At 46.0% G+C, this 24,033-nt stretch overlaps 1 protein-coding gene across 1 annotated transcript; it reads right to left on the bottom strand.

Annotated features, from left to right (window-relative positions):
* Positions 1 to 285: 285 nt before the first annotated feature.
* On the bottom strand, positions 286 to 1,587 carry LOC146336538 (ATP-sensitive inward rectifier potassium channel 12). Its single transcript, XM_084819193.1, has one exon. It carries the CDS (start codon positions 1,585 to 1,587, stop codon positions 286 to 288), a length of 1,302 nt encoding a protein of 433 aa, XP_084675319.1.
* Positions 1,588 to 24,033: the final 22,446 nt, after the last annotated feature.

The raw sequence follows: 24,033 nt of genomic DNA on the forward strand, positions 1-24,033 counted from the left end.
ATATGTTCTATAAACAGCTATATCGTTAACACTGGATGTTCACAATACTTTGAGGCTGGCTGTGGCCTTTCAGCCCATGCCATTCAGTGGTTATTGCGATGAAACTGTTTTTAAAGGGGGGGGGAAATGACACTCATGAAACCAAAATAATTCTCAGGCATTCCTATGGCACTTGCATTGTTCTGCATAATCTGAGTTGAGTTGGTTTGGGTTTGTTTTTTAGTGAGGGGAAGAGACCAGAGGGGAAAAGACACCCTCAAACACAGTTACAGGCAGGGCCCCTGGTCATATTTCTGATTCCCTTCTGTATGACCTTTGATCTAGCGCTACAGTGGCCTGAAGCCTATCAAATTCAGGCTGGTTGTCTGAACTTGGATTGTCCAAACCTCTGCTGTCATCATCTTCATCCTCCTCCTCCTCTTCCTCATCGCGGCTCATGAAGGCAAGCTCATTCTCATAGCAGAAGGAGTTGGTACTTGGGAGGAGGAACTTGTTCTCCATCAAGTCCTTGGCACTGCAGCAGGGAGTCGATGGGACCTCGTAGGTCTTGTGGAAGTGTGAGTAGTCCACTTTGTACAGACTCTTCTCCTCAAATAAGACAGGCTCAAAACGGTGGCCCCACAGGATTTCGCTGGACAAGTACGAGCTCCGGGCTTGCGTAGTCATGGCGGTGGCTTCCACCATACCCTCCAGGATCACCACAATTTCAAAGTTGTCTGTTTCCAAATCTTGCCGGCTGATCCCAAACAGCGGGCTCTCTTCATTGATCTCATGAAGGATTGTGAGTGGGGACACCAAGAAGATGCGGTCCAAGCCTTTATCGAACCCGACATCGATGTCGATTTGGTCAAGCGGGATGTATTCCCCTTCTTCGGTGATTCTAGGCTTAATGAGCTGAGCTCTGACATGGGCTTCAACAATGTGGCTCTTGCGAAGGTTCCCTACTCTCCACATCAAGCACAGCTTGCCGTCCCTCATGGCCACGACAGCATGATGGCTAAAGAGCAAGGTTTCAGCCCTCTTCTTGGGCCTAGCCATTTTAGCCATGATGGCACCGATCATGAAAGAATCTATTATGCAGCCCACGATGGACTGCAAGACCACCATGAAGACAGCTAGCGGGCACTCCTCCGTCACACAACGGAACCCGTACCCTATCGTTGTTTGAGTCTCAATGGAGAACAGGAAAGCAGCCACAAAGCCGTTCACATGCATGAGGCAAGGAGTGAACGTTTCGTCCATGGTTGGCTTCTCAATGTCACCGTGGACGAGAGCTATGAGCCAAAACACAAGACCAAACAACAACCAGGACACCAAAAAGGCAAGGGAGAAGAGCAACAACATATACCTCCAGCGGATGTCCACACATGTGGTGAACATGTCTGCAATATACCTCTGGGGCTTATCATCCATGTTGGTGAACTCCACATTGCATTGGCCATTCTTCTTCACAAACCGGTTTCGGCATTTCCTCCTGGTGTGGATCTTTCCATTCCCAAAGCCATTCACTCCAGGCATGGTGGTCAAAGTCAACCCGTCTTCCTCGGACGATACTATGCTGTAAGGGTTGACTCTGCCTGCGGTCATCCCTGAGTCGAGCAGCGGTGGGGTGGATGGGTCTCTCGACTCCTTTGGGGCTTCACCCTTGCCTCCCTCCGAATACTGCTGCTATGGAAAAGAGAATGGGTTCTCAGACTCTGATGTGTTCCTGTCAGATAGATCTGAGTAGAACCTCTGCAATGAGAAAGCAAAGATACATGGATTATCAACTCAAAAATGAGAACCTTGTATAGCCACTCCAGGCAATTTGTCTGATGGGCAGGGTAAACAAAAAACAAAAAATCAGTATAATAACAAACAAACAAATAATATATCAAGCATGAAAAGACTCACATGTTTGTCTGGCTTGTGTGTGTGTGTGCATGCAAGTTCAGGAAAAGCACATCTTTTAATACTGGGTGCAGAATTACACAACCCCAAAATCTCAGTTTTCATTTAAAAACAAAACAAAACACAAGTTACTAGCCCTCGTGGGCTTTCCTTCAAAGAGCTTGAAGTAGCTTACTCATAATGACCAGTGCCAGCAGCTCCATATTTCTGAGGACCCTTGGGCAAAATACCCTCAACTGGCCCCCTGCCTCAGTGAGTCTACCTACTCACCTTTATTGTCAGCAGCTCCAGTTGCCCCCCCCCCCGCTATCATTGCTACCACCTGCAGAGAGCCAGCAAGCCAGAAATCAGTGGCATCAATTGCGCACCCCTCTCACCATCACTTTTGTCTGGGCCAAAATGAGGGGCAGGTGAACAAGCAGATTGCAATGGTGAAGAGGAGGAACAAGTCCAGCGAGCCCTTGTCAGTGGGCCCCTGCTGGGGTGTGGGCCCTCGGCAGAAGCCCAAGCATGCCAACCCTCCGGGTTACAGCTGCTTAGCTTTGACCGTGATACAGCATCAGATACTCCCAGATCATCTGGATGAAGTTGGGTAGGCAATGCCTGATGAAATCTCAAAGGCATCTCCCCTTGAGAAGGATAAGTAGCATAACTGATGCAGTATAGTCCACTCTGTGCAAACGTGCTTGATTTAAACAGGTCACAGAAATGTTCTTGGCACAGAAGGTAGGATGCCTCAGGGTGGAATGGTAATTTTATTTTATACATGGCCCAGGGTGGAAGGAGCCATGGTTTTGGCCCTTCCCAAATTTCTCAGGACAGTGGGGCCATGGCTCAGTGGTAGCACCCCTGCTTTGCAGGCAGAAGGTCCCAGATTTGATCCTCGGCATCTCCAGGCAGGGCAGGAAAAGCTCTTGCTTGAAACCCTGGAAAGCCACTGCTGCCAGCCAGTGTCGACAATACTAGGCTAGATGGACCAATGCTCTGACTCAGTATAAGGCAGCTTCCTATGCCCCTATGTTGTGATATGGGAAGGAGCCATGCTCCTGCAGCTTCCCTCAACACAAACCTAACCTGAGAAGGATCCCTGTGATGGAGACAAGCTGTGGAGCCAAAACCTTGGAACAAGGGAGAGGGCCTTTTTGGTGGAGGCCCCCCAATTGTGGAATGAGGGGGGCCACCACCACCTGGCACCAACATTGTTATTCTTTTGGCCCCAGCTCAAGACTTTGCCCTCTCCCCAGGCATTTGGCAGCATGTGATGAGTTTTAATTGATCCTGGATTTGTTTTATGGTTTGGCTGATAGCTCAAAGTTGGTTTTAGATATATGTTGTCTTTGTGTATACTGTCTGTTAGCATGTTTCTTAGAATCAAAGAATCATAGGGTTGGAAGGGGCCTACAAGACCATCGAGTCCTTTATATTTAAAATTGTGCATGTTGTACTTTTAATGTTTTGATTTTTGTAAACCGCCCAGAGACCTCTGGCTATGGGGTGGTATAGAAATGTAATGAATGAATGAATGAATGAATGAATGAATGAATGTGGCCACTTACACATTGCCAAAGAAGAGGGATTATATCACCAAAGAAAGAGGACCACCACCGTTGTCTGGGCCAGAGTGAGAGGCAGGTGGAGAAACATGTGGCAAGGGTGAAGAGAAGGAGCCACTCTTGACAGATATGTCTTTGCCATGGCTGGGAGAAAAGCAAAATGAGGGAAGGAGGGGAGGGGAGAAGCAGTGGGTGTGGGAAGGATTAAGTGCCGCTCTCTCTTCCTCCTGGAAATCATCTTCCTCTACTATTTTTTAGAAGAGGTAATTAATTAATTGATCAAAACTCATTTGCTTAAATCAGCTAAGATGACTCTAATCGGGTGACAGCCTGACTTTACAAGCCAGAGAATCTGTTCTCTCCTGCTGCCTTGCCCTACTTATTTAAGGATTTGTTTGATTTGTACCCTGTTTATCCACCAAGAAAAACAGCACTCAAGGCACCCTGTTGGTCACTGAGAGTGCAAAGTCAGCCATATTTATTTATGATATGTATATATCATCTTTTTTCCTCTTGTAAGGAAGCCAAAGCAGATTACATGGTCCTCTTCCTCCTCTCCATTTTATCCTCACAGCAACCCTACAAGGTAGATTAGGCTGAGAGTTGGTGACTGGCCCCAGTGAGTTTCATTGGTGAGTGGGGACTAGAACCCAGCTCCCCCAGGCCTAGTCTAACATTGTAACCATGAGACCACACTGGCTCTCAGTCCTTCTGGTGTAGCAGTGAGCAGCAAAGGAGTGGGGTGGTGGTGTGTGCAGTGTATGTGGGATGAATGAACACAAAGCAAAGTGCAGAGGAAAGAAAGTGGAAATGTTCAAGACACAGATGGCTAGGCCCATGAAGTCACCGGATTTGTGACATCCACCTTGGAAGCCACAGGGCTGATGACGTGCACTGGAGTTCTGGGTGTGTTGTTGTTGTTCTGTGTCTCTCACAGCTAGACTGGTCGATATAGTCGATCCCTGCAATCACTGCCACAGCCTGGGGGGAGAAATGTAACCAAAACATCCTTGTGGTCACATTGAACGTCAGCTGGTGCAGCAAGCCAGCCTCAAAGATAGCACATTGCAGAAAGGCAGAGCCAAATCAGTTCACGGAGCCAGCCATTCCACCGTTTCAACCACACACACACACACACACACACACACACACACATCATTCCATACATGGCGTCTGGAGTTTGACTTGGGATGCCAGCATGATCGAGCTGAGGTACCACTACATGATGTCCCAAGCGACTCTGCCAACCCTTCTTCCATTGTCCAATTTGGCATTAAAGAGTTTCGCAAGCAAGCAAGTGGCAGCAATGATGATGAGGAGGAGGAGGAGGAGGAGCAAGAGCAGTGAGTGGCAGGTTGGCAGAGAGGACAAGGGGGCCACAGAAAGCCGCATGCATGAGAGCCCCCCCCATAGCTGGAGCTGGCACTGGCAAAAGATGTCACTGAGACTGGTTGTTGTTATCAGGGACGTTGCTAGGCACTTAAAAGATTCAGAGCCCAGGGCACAGATCTGCATAAAATCTGCATATGCTAATTTGTATCTATATATGCAAATTTAGAAATGTTTACTAGGATTTCTTTACATTTCACTGGAAGCAAAGCCAGCTAATTAATTTCTCATCCAAATCATCTCAAATAAAATGGGCTGAGACCTCATGGGCCCAGGTGTAGCAATGCCCTTGGTTGTGATTATTATTATTATTATTATTATTATTATTATTATTATTATTATTTTCAGTATCTTCTGCCATGTGGGCATGTCTCCACTTTCCTGCCATGTTTTGCTTGTAAAGGTGTAAATAACACAAATATTACAAAGACACCACTGTTCGAGAAACATTACTGCTCGAGAAAGCAGGGATCATGCAATAAGATTCCCCTTTTCTCCCCTTGGATTAAATACATCATCATGTGCGTCTATGGTATTTGCCACAAACCACTCTGGAATTAGAAAGACAGGCAGCTGCCCTTATTAGAACAAGCTCCCCAGGCGTCTGCAAATCCTCTATAGAATTTGCTGGCGGCCCCTTTAAGAATGAACCAAATTGCAGCTGAAAGACCCTTTAAAACTCCCCTTGATTGGGTGCATCTGCTCCCTGCAAGTAGGGCACTTCTCTGCCACGACTGTTTGACCAGGAAAATGAGGAGCAAAGGAGAGCTTTAATTGCATTTCTAGCTTATCCCTAGAAGTCCCTGTAATCTCTTTATATACAACCTCTTGTCAATTTCCTTCCTTCTGCTGTCCCTGGTGCTGGAGCTGAAATTTACAACAAAGGAAAAGATTTTGATATTTTCACAATGCTCTCATTGGAGTGGCCTACTCAAAAGTGGAAGCCTGTCTCCCAAATTTTTATCTTGTCTGGGGGGGGGGGAGGCTCTTTTTTTTAAAAAAAAAAAATATACTTATGTGAATGTGACCAGAACGAGTAACAATTGTTAAACTAATGCCCCAAATTCATTGGCTTTACTTCCAGTGTGGATTTGATTGCTTCAGAGGAATTATTGAATCATCTGTTCCAAGAACAACAGCCACAACCCCATTAAGGCAGGGGTAGGGAAACTGTGGCCCTCCAGACGTTTTTGGGCTACAACTCCCATCAGCCCCAATTAGTGTGGTCAATGGTCAAGGATGATGGGGGGGGCATAGGTTCCCCAGTTCAGCTCTAAGGTAAAGCCTGGTATTATTCCATGCTTACAGATTGAGAGACTGAGGCTACAAGAGAATGGCTTGGCCAAAGGAGGATTTGAGCCCGAGTTTTTGCTGCCACCACTGTCAAATTTTCTGCTGTAGTGGTGGCGGCAAAACTCACATCAATTTGGCAAGAAAACAAGGCATCAGGGTGTGGGGGGCAGGGGGGCATGCCTCTTGTTTCACGTGGAAGCCTCCCCAAACTGCATTTCCTTGCAAAATTGGAACAATTTTTGCCACTGCTGCAAACCCACCCTGTTTGAATGCATTTTTCACAAAATACACATTTTTGGATCATTTTTCCCTAATGTATACATCTTTGCCTGTGTTTTGGTGCATTTTTTTGAACTGAGAACTGTACCACAAAATTTGGGTGAGCACACACACATACACACACACACATACATACACACACACAAAAGATCTGTGTCCCAATCCATGCATTAGTCCAAGAAGCATGAATCAAGGCAGTTAGCTTCGAAATGCAGACTAAACAAACCCTGGAACCCTTCTCAGGTAAGCCAATGTGAGCCAGTATGGTATAGTGGTTAGAGTGTTGGACAGGGAATTGGGAGACCCAAATTCTAGCCCCGCTCAGCCATGAAGCTCACTGGGTGACTTTGAGCCAGTCACTGACTCTCAACCTAACCTACCTCACAGGGTTTTGTGAAGATAAAATGGAGAGGAGGAGGAGGAGGAGGAGAAAGATGATGTCTTATAGGCCCCTTCCAACCCTACTGTTCTATGATTCTATGATGTACTCTGCCTTGGGTTCCTCGCAAAAGAAAGAAAGACAGGATATAAATGTAGTAATAAATAAAATAAGATAAATAAGCATGAAATATGCCTCCATAAACTATTCTGTCCTGAAAAGGGCATGGACTTGGTGGATTTACTTTATTTACATCAAGCCAATACACTTCCCAAGCAGCAGAAGCATTGGCAGCGAAGGTGGGGGCAGGGAATTAATGAACTCCAAGCAAGTAGAATCTCATCTGATGAGTTTATTATGGGGGGGGGGATTATGTAACTCTATAGTTGTCATCCCCCCCCCCCCGGATCATCAAGCTACCCGTTCAATTAATCCTTCCTAATTCATTGGCCTTGGGGACCTTCTGCAGAAAACACCAAGCAACAGAAATCACGATCAGCTTTAAGCTGGTCCTGGCTTGGGACCTGGAGCAGCAGCAGGGCTGGTGTCACAGCGGCAACCTGCCCCCCTTTCTGTCCTTTTAGGCAACTTGTTATCTGTGGTTCTGGGAGATTTGAGCTGAGTCTGTGCTGGCAGGTACAGAAAGGCTGAAACCGCACATGCATTTTCAAGTGCTGTAATGATCATGTAGGGATCTTCACTTTTCTCCAGCTAGTGCATTATCCTTACTACCTCCAGGAGGGAGGCTGAGCAGAAGGGTGAGGGGAAGGGGGAGATTTTGTGAATTGTGGATGAAACCTTTTCGTATTGTATTGTTTTTAGATTGTATCTGTATGGTGTTTATTTGTATTATTGTGCTGATGGTGGTTTATATCGGGGTGCAGGACCTCTTTCCGCCCGAGGGTGGAATTCCATTTCAGAGAAGCTTTCTGGGCTTGCATTCCAGTGGTGGGCAGGGCCAAAGGCAAAAGGGGCAGAGTAAAAAATACCAGCAGATTTCTGCTTAAAGTTCTTATTGCCAGTAACTCAGGCTTAGGAGAAGCATTTCAATGTTTCAGAATGGGGGGGGGGAACTGCACAGAAGCCAGGGAAATCACCAAACCAGGGACCAGGGGAAGCGGGCAGAGTTGTCTGGGGAAACCCAGATGTCTGGATTGGGCCAGGGCAAAACGGATGTCAGGAATGAATCTGACTTCATGGAGATGTCTGGCAGCTCAGATTTGGAATCAGAATGGGAACAGTAAGAACAGAGGGAAGCACCCTCTCTAGTGAGCCCAGATACGGTGAGACTTCCTTCCTAAGACCTTGACACACAGATGGCCCAGCCTGAATGGCTCCCCCATTCCTCCACCATGAGAACTCAAGTTTCAGAGAAGGATGAGGGTGAGGGGTGTGACTTGAGGGATGCTAGGGTCTGTCGCAGAGCTAAGCGGGAAAAGTTAGGGGCAGGGCTCAGATCTTTGCTGGGCTGGCCACTTATGGAAGCAAATGTAGGAGGGAGCCACCCGAAGGGAGGGGCATCACTGTGAAGCTAGTCTGGCCGAGAAGTTCATGCCCAGACTGCTGACAGCTTCTCTAAAGTCCACTTCGTCTCCTCTATTGATATTCGTAGATGTGTGGATTAGCTGGCTCGATGCAGTCTGAGAGTTCCCTAGAATCTGCTTTTGTAGAGAAGCCAGTCCTTGACTAATAAAGTAGTGTTGGCCTGAAGCCTTGTTTCCTGGAGTATGTTGATTGCAAAGGGAGAGGACAAAGGAACGTGACAGCAGATACCACTGGCGGGATGGATTCCTCTTCAGCCCCCCACATGCCTCCTAAATCTGATCCAGAGGTTTGGGGGGCCTTCTGGAGCAGAGTTGGAGGTCACACGATGTCAGGGTTGCCCCTGAGTACAGCGATTGGCATAGTAGCTCGGAGTCTGAAGAGGAACCACAAAACATGAGGGAAGAAATTTTCCAGGCCTGGACAGAGATGGATAGGCCTGCTCCTCAAGCTTCAAAGGTATGGAGAGGACCCCTCTTCTCCCATCCCTGTGAGAGATAGCGAACAGGGAGAAGGGGGGCTGGCAGAGCCTGAATTCTTAGATGTTATTATGCAGAGACAAGAGAGAAATGGCAGGGGCAGAGCTTAGGCGATCTGCCCGATTGGCTGGGAGGGAACAGCTGCACTGACAGTCCTCACAAGATAGAGGCAGTTCCCAATCCCCAAGTTAGGACAGCAAGCTCGCCTGTTCCTCAGACGATGGGCAACTTTGGTAGTTTTCCTTTGAACTCCCTGAAGGTATTTCCTTTGTAGACTGTGGGTCACTGACAATTAGCATCTGAATGACCCATTGAATTAAGTGGATTAAAAGCCTTGCAATTGAAGTCTCTTGTCTGTGTTTTGATTTGGCTTTTGAAGTTTTACAGCAGGGGCAAAGGGAAACGTGACACACAGGGCTTGCGGAGGGAAAGGGAGGTCCTGATGCATGAGCAAGAGTGCAACATTGGATGGAACCTGATAACTACAGTAACATGCTACTTTCCAAATAGCTGGTGGTGAATATAACCATATCATAATAAACAAATGCACTACTATAAAGAACAAAGCCTTTTTAGACACAGATTGCTTAGCCAAATGGCTTGATAACCAAAGTGCACATTACTTTAAAGACATAGCCAGCAGCCAAGTCTTCCCCTGCTTTTTACTCAAGAGTAAGCACAGGAGTCCCTATCTGAATCATGACCCTAGTGTGTGTGTAGGGGTGCTTTAACTCTTCCAGCCCTGTTGCTGTCCCAATATGGACAGAGTGATTCATCTGCTTTAATGAATCACTATTTGGCATTATAAATGTCTCCCCACCCTTCTGTGGCCCAGGAACCAGGTATGCTTAGCCTTGAGAAAAGAAGACTAGGGGGTGGGCGTGGGATATGATAGCAGCTTTCAAGTACTTAAAGGGATGTTACACAGAAGAGGGCCACAACCTGTTCTTTGTTATCCAAGACTCTAGGACATCAAAGTTACAGGAAAGCAGATTTTGCTTAACATCAGGAAAAGCATCCTAGTGGCCAGTGCAGTCAGACAATGAAACCAACTGCCTAGGTAGGTGCTTGGCTCTCCATCACTGGAGCTATTCAAGCAGAGACTGGACAGCAATGTCAGGGATGCTTTAAATGGGATTCCTGCACTGAGCAGGGAGTTAGACAGAATGGCCTAAGGGCTTTTCTATACAGGAATTTACTGTGTGCTCGTTATTCCCTACTCATGGTTGTTTATGGGTTCTTCAAACAACATTGTGACCCTCCCGTTTCACTTCTGTCCCCAGGAAGCACTTTCAGTGAGTTTGTTTAGAGCAGGGAAATGCAGTATTTAATTGTTAAAGCAGGAGAATGGCTTTTTTCACAGGTGCATTTGTGCTATTCTGCTATACTACAGTGCCACCTAGAGGTTATGTAGTGGAAAAGCAGGAAAGGAAATGCTCTTCCTATAGTGCTCCGATCTCAATTCTGCAACAAAACTGAAAGTAGATACAGCCAATGAACAGCCAACGAACAGCCTCGTGTTGAAAAGCTCTAAATGGCCCCTGCCATGAAGATCTATGATCTCAATTCTACTGAGCTAGAGTGATGGTGAAGCTTGCTTGTTGTTGGCCTTCTATCCCTCCCGTGCCCCTGAAGCTAGCCTGCTACCTTCAGGGGCAGTAGAGGCTTCTGTTCCATCACTAACATTAAAGTATGAGTCCACTGCCAATCCAGTTGGCTTCTGTACATGGAGGGGTGGGGGTCGGGGGGTTATGTTGACCTTCACCTCCAGCAGCAAAATATTTTGCCAGCTCTCTTTCATTGAGGTAATTCACCTTGGCCCTTGTAGAACAGAATAAGCTCCCCATTTATGAATTGCAGAAATACACGCTCGCCACCATGCTTCCCGTCCTTCAGAGCAAAGACGTGCTTGATTTTATTCTGAGCACAGGATCACTTGAGTTTCTTCAGTTTGGCTTAGCAAAGAATGGTATTTTGAGGACACAGATTTATGAAGAGCTGGGGCAGGCGGATGTTAACCCAAGCTATACTGGAGTTGCAGATATGGATATTATCATCTCAATGGCCTATTTTGACTTGAAAACCTTGAATCTCAGAAACTGCTCCCTCTCCTCAACCAAGGAACATATGTTAAAAGCAAAATAAAACCCACCTGTGCTGGCAGGAGAAGAATGGGGAGAGGGAAACAAGAGATTCATTATTTCTGTCGCTCTGCTTTGTGGCTACTGTCGATCCTTTGCTAAAATGCTAAGTGGTCCTAACCGCTGGAGTTATGTAATTCTGTTGCGAGCTTCATGTGTCACACAGCACTCAAGCATGTGAGCTCACTCCAGCTGATGTCCCCAGAGGCGAATAACTTCAAAACAGGAATAAATGCAAGTGCATTCAGTGAGGCTTCTTGATTTACACAAGCGCCTGTTGCCAGACCTGAAACCAGTTTGAAAGAGGAAAAGGTTGGAGCAAATCCCGCTTACTCCAGTTTGCTTGCACAATCAACTGAGCCAGTCATGTTCACTGATCTCTTCATGCAGGTTCAAGCACCACCTCCATCCCACTTAGCATTCCCAACTCTGGATGATCCTGGTGTTTAGAAGGGGCAGCAGAGGGGGCGGGGGACAAGGAATTAATTTGATGAGCAGTTGCTTAATGTTTTTAAAATTCACCAACAAGACTTATATTCATTAAAAGAGACATTTCACAAGCAAACGCGGAAAATCTTTGACATCCAGCTTTTTTAAGGTGAATGCTACAATTCGACCAAACTGCAAATCTGTTCCAAATAAACAAACAAACAAACCTTATTATGTCTTTATTTGAAGCATTTTTTACCCCGCTCTTCAGACAAAATAGGTTCCTAGCGCAGCTTACAAAGATCTATAATAAAATGGTCTGAGACTGAAAGAACTGTGTGCGTTTTGCTTTGAGAAGGGAAGACTGAGGGGATTGAGGATAGCGCTCTTCAAGTACTTGAAAGGTTGCCACAGAGAGGAAGGCCAGGATCTCTTCTCCATCATCCCAGAGTGCAGGACACGGAATCATGGGCTCAAGTTACAGGAAGCCAGATTCCGGCTGAACATCAGGAAAAACTTCCTGACTGTTATAGCAATATGACAATGGAACCCATTCCCTAGGGAGGTAGTGGGGGCATTCTGGAGGCATTCAAGACAAGGCTGGACAGCCACCTGTCAGGGGTGCTTTGACTTGGATTCCTGCACTGAGCAGGGGGTTGGACTCAATGGTCTTGTAGGCCCCTTCCAACCCTACTCTTCTATGATTCTATGATTCTATGGTTAGACCAACTAGTGGTCTTCCAGATCTTTTGGTCTACAACTCCATCAGTCTTAGTCAGCATAGCCAATGGGAGTTGTAGGCCAAACCATGCCTACCCCTGCCTTAGGCGTACAATCTAAAAGACCCAGCACAAGAGGAAAAGGGACTCAGAGGGCAGAGGAAAAATGCAAACTCAGACACTAGCTCTTAGTTACAAAGCTCTTAAAATGTCCAGCTGGAACAGAAACAATTCCAGTAGAGGAGCTGGTGCCCAAAGGGACTGGTCTTCCAGCAGTGCCGATGGACATACCTTGATTCCCTTCTCTCCCTCACTGGGGTAACATCAAGTGGAGGACATCTGCTGTAGCAATTTGACACAATTTGGAGTGCTGCTTTTGACCTTTCTGGCTCTAAATGGTCTGGGATTGGGGTTCCTGAAGGACTGACCTACCTGTTATTAAGATCTTCAGCTGAGGCCCAGCTCCAGAGGCCTCCACTTTCAGAGGTCAAATGGGGTCTAGAAAGGACAGGGCCTTCTCTGTGTTGGCACTCAGACTATCACAGAATACCTGTCTTAGGCACAATTGTCAGGCTCCTGCATTGCTAACTTTTACACAAGTAAAACATTTTCCCAGTTACATTTGCTCAAGCCTGTGACAATAGTTATATCTTCTTCTTCTTCTTCTTCTTCTTCTTCTTCTTCTTCTTCTTCTTCTTCTTCTTCTTCGCATATATAAAATACCTTTGCAATTTTATTATTTTATTATTGCATTTATATCCCGCCCTTATTCCTCTTGCAAGGAACCCAAGGCGGCTTACATTATCCTCCTCCTCCTCTCTGTTGTATCCTCACAACAACAACCCTGTGAGGTGGGTTGGGCTGAGAGCCTGTGACTGGCCCAAAGTCACCCAGTGAGCTTCCATGGCCAAGTGCGGACTAGAACCCGGATCTCCCAGCTCCCAGTCCGTCACTCTCACCACTACACTACACTGGCTCTCTTGGATTTTATTGGCTGCTGTTTCTGTTCCGTTGCCTTTATTGTAATTCATTGCGCTTTAAACTATTTACTGTCATCTGCCTTTTGAAGGGGGCAATGTTGGCGGAAAGACAGGATATTGAAGTTTATAAATAAAACAAATAAATGTGTGAATCAGGCCTTACACAGATTACAAAGCTGCCAGACAGAGAGTGATAGCATAGCAAATTGCTGGCACACATGCATGCACGCACACAGAGTAAAATGCAATACAGATGGGAGGACTCTGACAAAGCTCCTCTGGGTGAATAAGCAAAGGAGACCCAGGACTCCGTTTTGGCTTCGGACGTGCTGCCCTTTTGTCAAGATGGCTGCTGTCAGCAGGTAGCTTTCAGTCTGCCACTTCCAATTTAAAACCACTCTCTGCTCAATTGCAAATGTAATTTGCAGTCTGCACGCTGGCGAAAAGCCCGTCGTCTCCGCTGGAGCTCTGAGAAAGATGAACTGGCGAAACAGCTTCATAGGGCGCACGGTGTCGAAGGAGTTGCTGGGAGGTTGTGCGGCAGGACAGATCCTGCGTGTGGAACTATGGCTCTCAAACTTGCTGCCCACAGGGAGCCTGTTCCACATCAACATGTCAGCCGCGGAACCCCGGAGTGACGCAGAAGGACGCGGGGGGAGCACATTCCACAACGCACACTCAATCCACGCGTCGGGCAGGGTTACTGAACCGTAGCAAGGTCCCATGTCAATGGCGGGCCAAACTAGATGAACTCAGGCCATCTGTGGGTGGGAGGTCTACTGTTTACTCAGAAATAAGCACCCCGCCCCACTGCCTTGCCTCACTGAGCTTGGCTGCGTTAAGCAATTGTCTCCCAGCCCAGCCCACTTCCGATATTGGAGTTGGAATGGGAGAAAACTGCTTAAAGCAGTTGAGGTAACGTGTGTATGTGGGAGGGGGGCTGGGGGCTTCACTCCCCTCCCTCACGTAAAGAGTAGACCCCACACACTTTATATGTGAGCGAGACACACACATGGATGGCTATCCCATCATATCTCGTTTGTCTTGACAGTGCACTCTAGAACAGAGGTCCCCAACTTTTTTGAACCTGTGGGCACATTGGGGAATTTAAGAAGCTGCTGTGGGCACCACTACAAAATGGCTGCAATGGAGGATGTAGCTAGTCACATAATGGCTGCCGTAGGGTCCTGGCTAGTCAGAAGGGGAGTGGGGAGAAATAGCATTGCTAGAGGCTGGGAGAGGAAAACAGCACAGCAAAGGGATAGAGGGATGACAAAGACTGAGGCTGGGGAGAAACAGCAAGGTCAGGAGGTGCGGAGAGAGAAATAGGGAGGCTAGAGGCTGGGGGTGGAGAGAAACAGCATGATAAAGGAGTGAGTGGGTGAGAAAGAGCAAGGCTAGGGGCTAGGAAGGGAGAGGTAGATGAAGGCTAGGGACCAGGAAGGGAGAGAAATTGCAAGGAAAGGGATTGGGTGGAGAGAATTAGCAAGGCTATGTATAATTTCTAGACAGTTGTATTTCCATATATAGGCATTTCATATGTATTCATTGCTATGGATATATACAAATCCATGTATGTATATTTTAAAAATGGGATTAAAAAAAACTTTGTGGGTGCCCATGGGGACCCTTTTATGGGCGTGATTGGAGGGCCCCATGGGTGCTATGGTGCCCTCAGGCACTGTGATGGGAACCCCTGCTCTAGAACATTAGTTGTCAACTGATGGGTTTAGGGTGGCCATGTGTCACCCACCTAGGGTGGCCACTTACGCCTTTCTGAAAAAATGGGCAAAAGAGGACACCGGTGACCATTGTGCCTGCTTGGTCTGCTGTCCCAGTGCTAACTGTTGGACCTGAACTGGACAGCCCTTCAAATAGAGGACTGTTTTAGAGGGCAGTCCTCTGTTGGAGGGGCTGTTTCAAGACAGTACTCCATTTGAAGGCATCCTCTCAGGCTGATGCCAGGGCTGCAGGTTGCTCACCCCTGAACTAGAAGTTGGCTGCCCATGATAAGTTGAATACCTCAGAGGAGTCCAAGAGCTCTCCAGTTCAAGAGGGAATTACTCAGCCTCTGGGCCTCATGTTGTCACTTTAACAGGCCCTACAGCATCTCCAAAGGATGTACTTAACAGACTAAGAAAGGCAAATGAGCCCAGCTGGACAGTGGCTTAATTGATACAAAGGAAGTGCTTGAGAAGAGTCATCCATCTTGCTTCATTAAAAGGCACCCTGAGAGGAGAGCGAGATTAGCAGAAGTGCTCAGGTGTACGGCAAGGAGGGAAAGGAAAGCGAGCGAGTGAGAGAAACGGTTATCGCTCAAGAAGAGGGAATTCTGGGCAATGACTGCCAACGCAAGTGCCAAAACACTGTCATCGTGAGTTTCGCCTGAGGTTGCGGTTACTGAGCGGGGCTCTAGCGAGGGCTTCTGAACAGTAGAAGGCAGTGCCATATTCTCAGCTCCTATAACTGTAAAACTCCTATAACTCCTGTGGGAGTTCCTATAGTTCCTATAACTCTCCTATAAATCGAGGAGAGATAGGGCAGCCATTTGCGCATCACCAAAGAGAGGATAAAGGAGGACAGGGGTTTGCATAACACATGCATGTGCACATCGTCTTCCCCAACATAGACCTGTGTGATCATTAAGATAATCGGAGGAGGTCTTGCCGGTGGAACCACGACCTGCAGACTGCCATCTCACAGCAACTAGGAAGTGGGGCTTCTCTGTGGTGGCACTCAATTTATGGAATCATCTCCCCGGTATCCAGGAGGTGCCAACTGTAACATGCTTTAGGCTCCAGTTAATGACCATTTCTTTACCGAGGCTTTCCCTGAGTGAGTGTGCTGTTCAGTTTGTTTGTTTGTAATTATGTGTTGTAGAGGTTTTATTTGGTTTTAATCTTTGTATTAATATTTTATACAAATGTTTTAGCATTTCTTATGTATTTTAGATGTATTCTAATGCACATGATGATGTATTTTAATATTTTTAATTTTCTTGTAAACTGCTTAGAGACATTTTTAAATATGGACCGTGGTATATACAGTAACCCCTTCATGGATCACTGCCTTGTTGTGGCGAAGGGGCTTGCGTAACTCAGTGAAGCCATAAGCTATGCGGTGCAGGGCCACCAAAGATGGACAGGTCATGGTGGAGAGTTCTGACAAAATGTGGTCCACTGGAGAAGGAAATGGCAACCCACTCCAGTATTCTTGCCAAGAAAACCCCATGGAACATATCACAAGGCTAAAAGATATGATGCCGGAAGATGAGCCCCTCAGGTCGGAAGGTGTCCAATATACTACTGGGGAAAAGCAGAGGGAATTTCCAAGTAGTGCCAGAAAGAGTGAAGTGGCTGGGCCAAAGCCGAAAGGACACTCAGCTGTGGATGTGTCTGGTGGTGAAAAGAAAGTTCGATGCTGTAAAGAACAATATTGTTTAGGAACATGGAATGTAAGATCAATGAATCAAGGTAAGCTGGAGGTGGTCAAACATGAGAAAGCAAGATTGAACATCGACATTTTGGGAATCAGCGAACTAAAATGGACAGGCATGGGCGAATTTAATTCAAGTGACCATCATATCTACTACTGTGGGCAAGAATCCCTTAGAAGGAATGGAGTAGCACTCATAGTCAATAAAAGGGTGGGAAAAGCAGTACTGGGGTACAATCTCAAAAACGATAGAATGATCTCAGTACGAATCCAAGGCAAACCATTCAACATCACAGTAATTCAAGTCTATGCCCCAACAAATGAGGCTGAAGAAGCTGAGGTTGATGGGTTCTATGAAGACCTACAACACCTTCTAGAACTAACACCAAAAAAAGATGTCCTCTTCATCATAGGGGATTGGAATGCTAAAGTAGGAAGTCAAGAAATCACTGGGATAACAGGCAAGCATGGCCTTGGTGTACAAAATGAAGCAGGACAAAAGCTAATAGAGTTTTGCCAAGAGAACACGCTGATCATAGCAAACACTCTTTTCCAACAGCACAAGAGGTGACTCTACACATGGACATCACCAGATGGTCAATATCGAAATCAGATTGATTATGTCCTTTGCAGCCAAAGATGGAGAAGCTCTATACAGTCAGTAAAAACAAGACCTGGAGCTGACTGTGGCTCAGATCATGAGCTTCTTGTTGCAAACTTTCGGCTTAAATTGAAGAACGTAGGGAAAACCACTAAACCATTCAGGTATGACCTCAATCATATCCCTTATGAATATACAGTGGAGGTGAGGAATAGATTTCAGGGATTAGACCTGATAGACAGAGTGCCTGAGGAGCTATGGACGGAGGTCTGTAACATTGTTCAGGGGGCAGCAACTAAATCCATCCCAAAGAAAAAGAAATGCAAGAAAGCCAAGTGGCTGTCCGATGAGGCTTTACAAGTAGCTGAGGAAAGAAGGGAAGCGAAAAGCAAGGGAGAAAGGGGAAGATATACCCAACTGAATGCAGATTTCCAGAGAATAGCAAGGAGAGACAAGAAGGCCTTCTTAAATGAACAATGCAAAGAAATCGAGGAAAACAATAGAATGGGAAAGACTAAAGATCTCTTCCAGAAAATCGGAGAAGGGAACGTTTTGTGCAAAGATGGGCATGATAAAGGACAAACAAGGCAGGGACCTAACAGAAGCAGATGAGATTAAGAAGAGGTGGAAAGAATACACAGAAGAACTATACAGGAAAGATCTGAATGTCCCTGATAGCCATGATAGTGCGGTCACTGAACTTGAGCCAGACATCCTGGAGAGTGAAGTCAAGTGGGCCTTAGGAAGCATTCCTAATAACAAAGCTAGCGGAGATGGCAGTATTCCAGCTGAGCTATTTAAGACCCTGAAAGATGATGCTGTTAAAGTGCTGCACTCAATATGCCAACACATTTGGAACACTCAACAGTGGCCACAAGACTGGAAAAGGTCAATTTACATTCCAGTTCCAAAGAAGGGCAATGCCAAAGAGTGTTCAAACTACCATACAATTGCACTCATTTCACATGCCAGCAAGGTTATGCTCAAAATCCTACAAGCTAGACTTCAGCAGTATGCGAACCGAGAACTACCAGAAGTACAAGCTGGGTTTCGAAGAGGTAGAGGAACTAGAGATCAAATCGCCAACATTCGCTGCATCATGGAGAAAGCAAGAGAATTCCAGAAAAAATCTATTTCTGCTTCATTCACTATGCTAAAGCCTTTGATTGTGTGGATCACAACAAACTGTGGAAAATACTTAAAGAGATGGGAGTACCAGACCACCTTACCTGTCTCCTGAGAAACCTGTACGAGGGCCAAGAAGCAACAGTAAGAACGGGACATGGAACAACCGATTGGTTCAAAATTGGGAAAGGAGTACGACGAGGCTGTATATTGTCGCCCTGCTTATTTAACTTATATGCAGAGTACATCATGAGAAACGCTGGGTTGGATGAATCACAGGTTGGAATTAAGATTGCCGGGAGAATTATGAACAACCTCAGATACGCAGACGATACCACCCTAATGGCAGAAAGCGAAGAGGATCTCAAGAGCCTCTTGTTGAGGATGAAAGAAGAGAGTGCAAAAGCTGGTCTGAAACTCAACGTTAAAAAAACTAAGATCATGGCATCTGGCCCCATCACTTCCTGGCATAGAGAAGGGGAAGAAATGGAAGCTGTGACAGATTTTATTTTCTTGGGCTCCAAGATCACCACAGACGGTGACTGTAGCCATGAAATTAAAAGACGCTTGCTCCTTGGGAGGAAAGCTTTGGCAAACCTAGACAGCATAGTAAGAAGCAGAGACATCACCTTGCCGACAAAGATTCGTATAATCAAAGCTATGGTTTTCCCAGTAGCAACGTATGGCTGTGAGAGCTGGACTATAAGGAAGGCTGAGCGCCGAATAACTGATGCTTTCGAACTGTGGTGCTGGAGAAGACTCTTACGAGTCCCCTGGGCTGCAAGGAGGTCAAATCAGTCCATCCTAAAGGAAATCAACCCTGACTGCTCATTGGAAGGACAGATACTGAAGCTGAAGCTCAAATATTTTGGCCACCTAATGCAAAGAGAAAAGTCACTGGAAAAGACTCTGATGCTGGGAAAGATCAAAGGCAAAAGGAGAAGGGGATGGCAGAGGATGAGATGGCTAGATAGCATCACCGATGCAATGAATATGAACTTGAGCACACTCCGGGAGAGAGCGCAGGACACGAAGGCCTGGCGTGCTATGGTCCATGGGGTCACGAAGAGTCGGACATGACTGAACGACTGAACAACAACAAATATACAGTAAATCTATTAAGAGTGTGATCCCATACATGTTTACATGTTGTTTGTGTATATTGTCTGTGTGCTTTTATGTAAATGGCTTTTAAACTCTGTATCTTGCATTTTAATGTTTTAACTTCTGTAAACCGTCCAGAGAGCTTTGGCTATGGGGCGGTATAGAAATAATAATAATAATAATAATAATAATATTAATAATAATAAGCAGACAGAAAAAAAATCCTACACTTCCATAGCTGACTGGGGAATGCTGGGAGTTGCAGGACTTTTTTCTGTCTAAACATGCATAGGACTGTGCCATAAATGAATGAATGAATGAATGTGCAAATGTATACATAGAGATGCAAGGGAGTTGCAGTCTCACACATCTGGAGCACACCAGGCTGGGAAGGTGGCTCTGTACCCAGTGATCACATTGGCATTGCAAGGCAACAGACGTCAGCACACTCGCCTCTAACGTTATCCCGTTTGATCATCAGATATATACAAAATACATGGCAGTGTGCTTTTGTGGCCTTTGTAGGCCTGGCCTCGGCTTTTGATCGAATGGACAGGGAGCTCCTTTGGGTACAACCTAGAAATGCAGAGCTCTGAGTGCTCTGCTGGATGAGGTCTTGCATTCTCTGCAATACCTTTCAGGGACGGAATATCGATCAGCTGGTGGAGATAGGGGAAAACATGTGCTTGCTTGTTTCCTAACATCTTGTGCTATTGGCTTCCTGTTCTAATATATTCTGCCTGATGAGGCTAAGAGCATCTGTGCACCAGCCTAAAATCCCGCATTTAAAATCAGGCTTTCTGCTTTCATTTTAAAAGCAGGATCACGACAGACTCGTTGGGGGTTGGACTCGATGGCCTTGTAGGCCCCTTCCAGCCCTACTATTCTATGATTCTATGAGACTCTCTTTACACATGTTTCCTTGCTGCCCTTTCCCCCCTCCTTTTCTCCCTTATCTGAGCCTTCAATAAGTTTCATTTTACAGCCACTAGATGGTGCTGTGGTCTAGCACCTCTTATTGCGGCTTTTCCTTTTTCCCAAGGGAACTCAAGCGGAACTCAGGCACTGTAATTTGATAGCTCATTATCTCCGATATATTTAAAAATGGAATGAAGGTCATTTAGTGCAGGAGACACCCTGGAAGTTAACAACGTCATCTAAAGGGCCCGCAAACTTCCATGAGTAACCAATCTCAATAGCAGGATAAAAGCTCTGTATGGAGAAGCTCTAAGTCAGGGGTGGGCAGAAGGTAGATCAGGATCTACTGGTAGGTTTCTGGGTGATTTGCAACAGATCGACAAGGATTTCTTACTTGTAACTGTTTAACCATAGCAGTAACAAAAGGACTGAAACTATACCTCTGAAATGAAGAAGGTTTGGGGTAACTAGGAGTGGATTTTTGTGTGGAAGGACTGTCAGTTCTGTTTGGTTCTGATACTCAAAAGAAATCCCTGGGCTCCGAATCCTTAATTCTAGGTGCCTGTCTTTTGCGGCAAGATCTCAGGATTCTAGTAAAAATCAAAGTAGATCCTGCAACCTGAAGTCTGCCCCTCCTTGGGCTAAATAACACCGGTATAATCCATTCCAGTTTGCTGATTATTATGTTTTGGTCAGTTCTCCCTCCCCAATTTGCATTCAGTGAAACAGAAAAGTAGCTTTAAAAAGAATGACTTTAACCCTTCTTCCAATGGCTAGTGGTAGAATTTTATCCCTGGGGAGGACTTTTCATTGCAGAGTTTACACATAGGTAGACCTACAATGGAGCTGTTCTGGGACGCACAGCAGTAAACAATGTCCCCAGATTCCAGCCACTTGCCATGTATAGTTTTATTTCTGTATCAAAACAATAGGACTGGGGACAAAAAAATTCCCTCCAAATCCCAACTGTAGGGGATCTGGGGATATTTCCTTGTTCTTCTTGTCTCAGCCAGTGTCATGTGTTGGGGGTAAAACATTTCCAACACAAAGGGATCCAGGGAAGCTGAGTTTTATGCCCATATATAGCTTTCTTTCTGAAAACCAAAAAAAAAAAAAGAGTCTGGGGAACACAGGAAGTTGCCTTACACCGAGTCAGCCCCTTGGTCCATCTAGCCTAGTGTTGTCAACACTGACTGGCAGCAGCTTTCTGGGGTTTCAGGCAGGATTCCTTCCTAGCCTTTCCTGGAGATGCTGGGGATCAAACCTGGGACTTTCTGCATGCAAAGCCTGTTCTTTGCCACTGAGCTATTGTCCCTCTAATACTATGCCCTCACCCAAGAGGAATGCCTGGTGCCAACTTAATTGGCATTTGGCACCAGGCTAAGACTATCTGTTTGCCTGGGCATTTATGAGTGATGAGTGAATATGACTCCATCTCTGTTGTGCACATGTTTCTCCCTGCTGATCCTTATTGGCTTTATTAGATGTGTTATCTTTTATAGTTTTAATGGTGTTTGTTGTACTTTATTGTTTAAATATGGCTATCAGACCAGGGATTTTGTGTGTGTGTAATGAAGGGCAGGATATAAACTTTATTCAATCAATTAAGTGACCAATCAATCACAAAACTAAACAAAAAGAAAACTAAAATTGAAATTAAAACTAAACGAATGGCTATAACCTCTGTTTGAGTTCCCATGTCCACCCTTTTGCTTTACTTGCTCTTTGTTGTACTCATCAATGCAGGGCTAGCCTATCTTGCATTGGGTTTTTAAATAGGAATCATAGAAACATAGAATAGTAGGGTTGGAAGGGGCCTATAAGACCATCGAGTTCAACCCCCATGGACAGGTCCATCAACTAGCCATAATAGTTTCCTTTTAAATAAATCAACTTAAGGACAGTTGATTCAATGCTTCATCTCAAAATCAGTCTGGTTATAGAATGGCTTTGGCTTAAACACATCCAGCCATGTTTACTGTTGGGATAGATGATTATTTATTTGTTTAGTTTCTGTACCCCAATAGCTGAAGCTCTCTGGGCGGTTCACAAAAATTAAAACCACAAAGCGCAGCATAAAAACAATATACAATATGTAAGCTTAAAACCACAAAATAACAGTACAACCAGAATAAAACCTAGCAGCAATGCAGAGATTTAAAGTATGATTATGGGGTGACAAGTGGCACCTGCAAAACCCCCCACCATGTAGCTGCTGTTCACTGTCTTCCAGAAGACTCCATTGCATTCCATTCTGCATCCCACCCAGTCTTCCATTTCTCCTGCTCCTACAAACAGTAAGCATTCCATGACCACTGATCCAGTCCTCATTGCCTATAACTGGTAGGGTCCCCACTTCTTAGGGGGTTTATTTCTAAAGATTTTTTCCCCATACTTCTGCAAACCTTGGGGTTCCCTCAGACCTGCTGGCATCCCCCTCCTGTGTGTGCATGGTGCTGTTTTGGCTACATAAGCAATGGCACTCACCCCTGGACATTGGCAGCAGAGGGAAGGATGGCAGAGGAGTGATACACACTGGTGTTTGGTGTTCATGTGCTTGCACTGACATGCATCTGCACTAGAGTCACGATGTGTCTGCCCCCCGCTTATCTTCTGGAGATCCAGGAAACCTAAAGAACCCTAATGCACAGGTGTTAAAAGCATCATGCAATATCTTCCCCAAAGGCAGAATCAGGCCAGTGTTTCCAGAGGTAGATACCAGAATATAGGGTTTTCCATAATAGCTCACACAAGGCCTTCAACATCAACAACAGCCCAGAATCCTTCACTTGATCTCCACATGGGTCTCACACATCATACGATGGAAGGACTTTGAACCCAGGAGCCTTTTGAATCTTGAATATTTTCCCATTTCGCCCTTGACTTTTGACTGAGGAAGCCTGGGGAAACAACACCAACCTTATGGCAAAATCCAGCAAAAGTTCATAATGACGAAAGCCAGGGCCAGCACCAGCGGCTGGCATGGTTGGACACCTGCCAAGGGCCCACAGCCTGGCAGGGGACCACTGACAAGAGTGCCCTAGATTTGCTCCTCCTCTTCCCCATCGCAACCTGCTTGTTCCCCTGCCTCTCACTCTGGCCAAGACATTGGTGGTGGCGAGATGGAGGAGCAGGAGATGCCGTGGCCTGCTGGCTCCCTGGCTCTCTGCCTGTCCAGCAAGCGAGTGGTAGCAGTGATGAGAAAGAGGAGGAGGAGCATCTGTGACAATGGCAGTGCGAAGGCCGACTCACTGAGGGAGGGGCCCCGCTGAGGGTATCTTGCCCAAGGGTCCTCTGAAACCTGGCCCTGACTAAAGCTGTAATCTAGGGGTGAGGGCAACCTGCAACCCTCAGTCTAAATTCAAAAGCCCTCTGTAAGTGATCAGTTCAGACCTCTGACAAGAGTTATACGTTCCACTCCCGGCAACCCGCTGGGCAGGAAGAAAAAGGGGGAGAGAGAGAAAGAGAGGCATATCAGAGAGAAAGAGGAGAGAGAGAGAGAGTGGTATCGAAAGAAAGAAAGAAAGAAAGAAAGAAGAGAGAGGGAGAGAAAGAGAGAGAGAGAAAGAGAGGGGGTGTCGAAAGAAAGAAAGAAAGAAAGAAAGAAAGAGGTGTCAGAAAGAAAGAGAGTGAGAGAGACAAGGCAGAGAGAGAGAGAATGGAGTGTCAGAAAGAAAGAAAGAAAGAAAGAAAGAAAGAAAGAAAGAAAGAGGTGTCAGAAAGAAAGAAAGAAAGAGGTGTCAGAAAGAGAGAGAGAGAGAGAGAGAGAGAAGGGGG

Source organism: Heloderma suspectum, chromosome 12, assembly GCF_057233095.1.
Source record: "Heloderma suspectum isolate Gila_16-S chromosome 12, 16-S_ref, whole genome shotgun sequence".
Classification (NCBI taxonomy): domain Eukaryota; kingdom Metazoa; phylum Chordata; class Lepidosauria; order Squamata; family Helodermatidae; genus Heloderma; species Heloderma suspectum.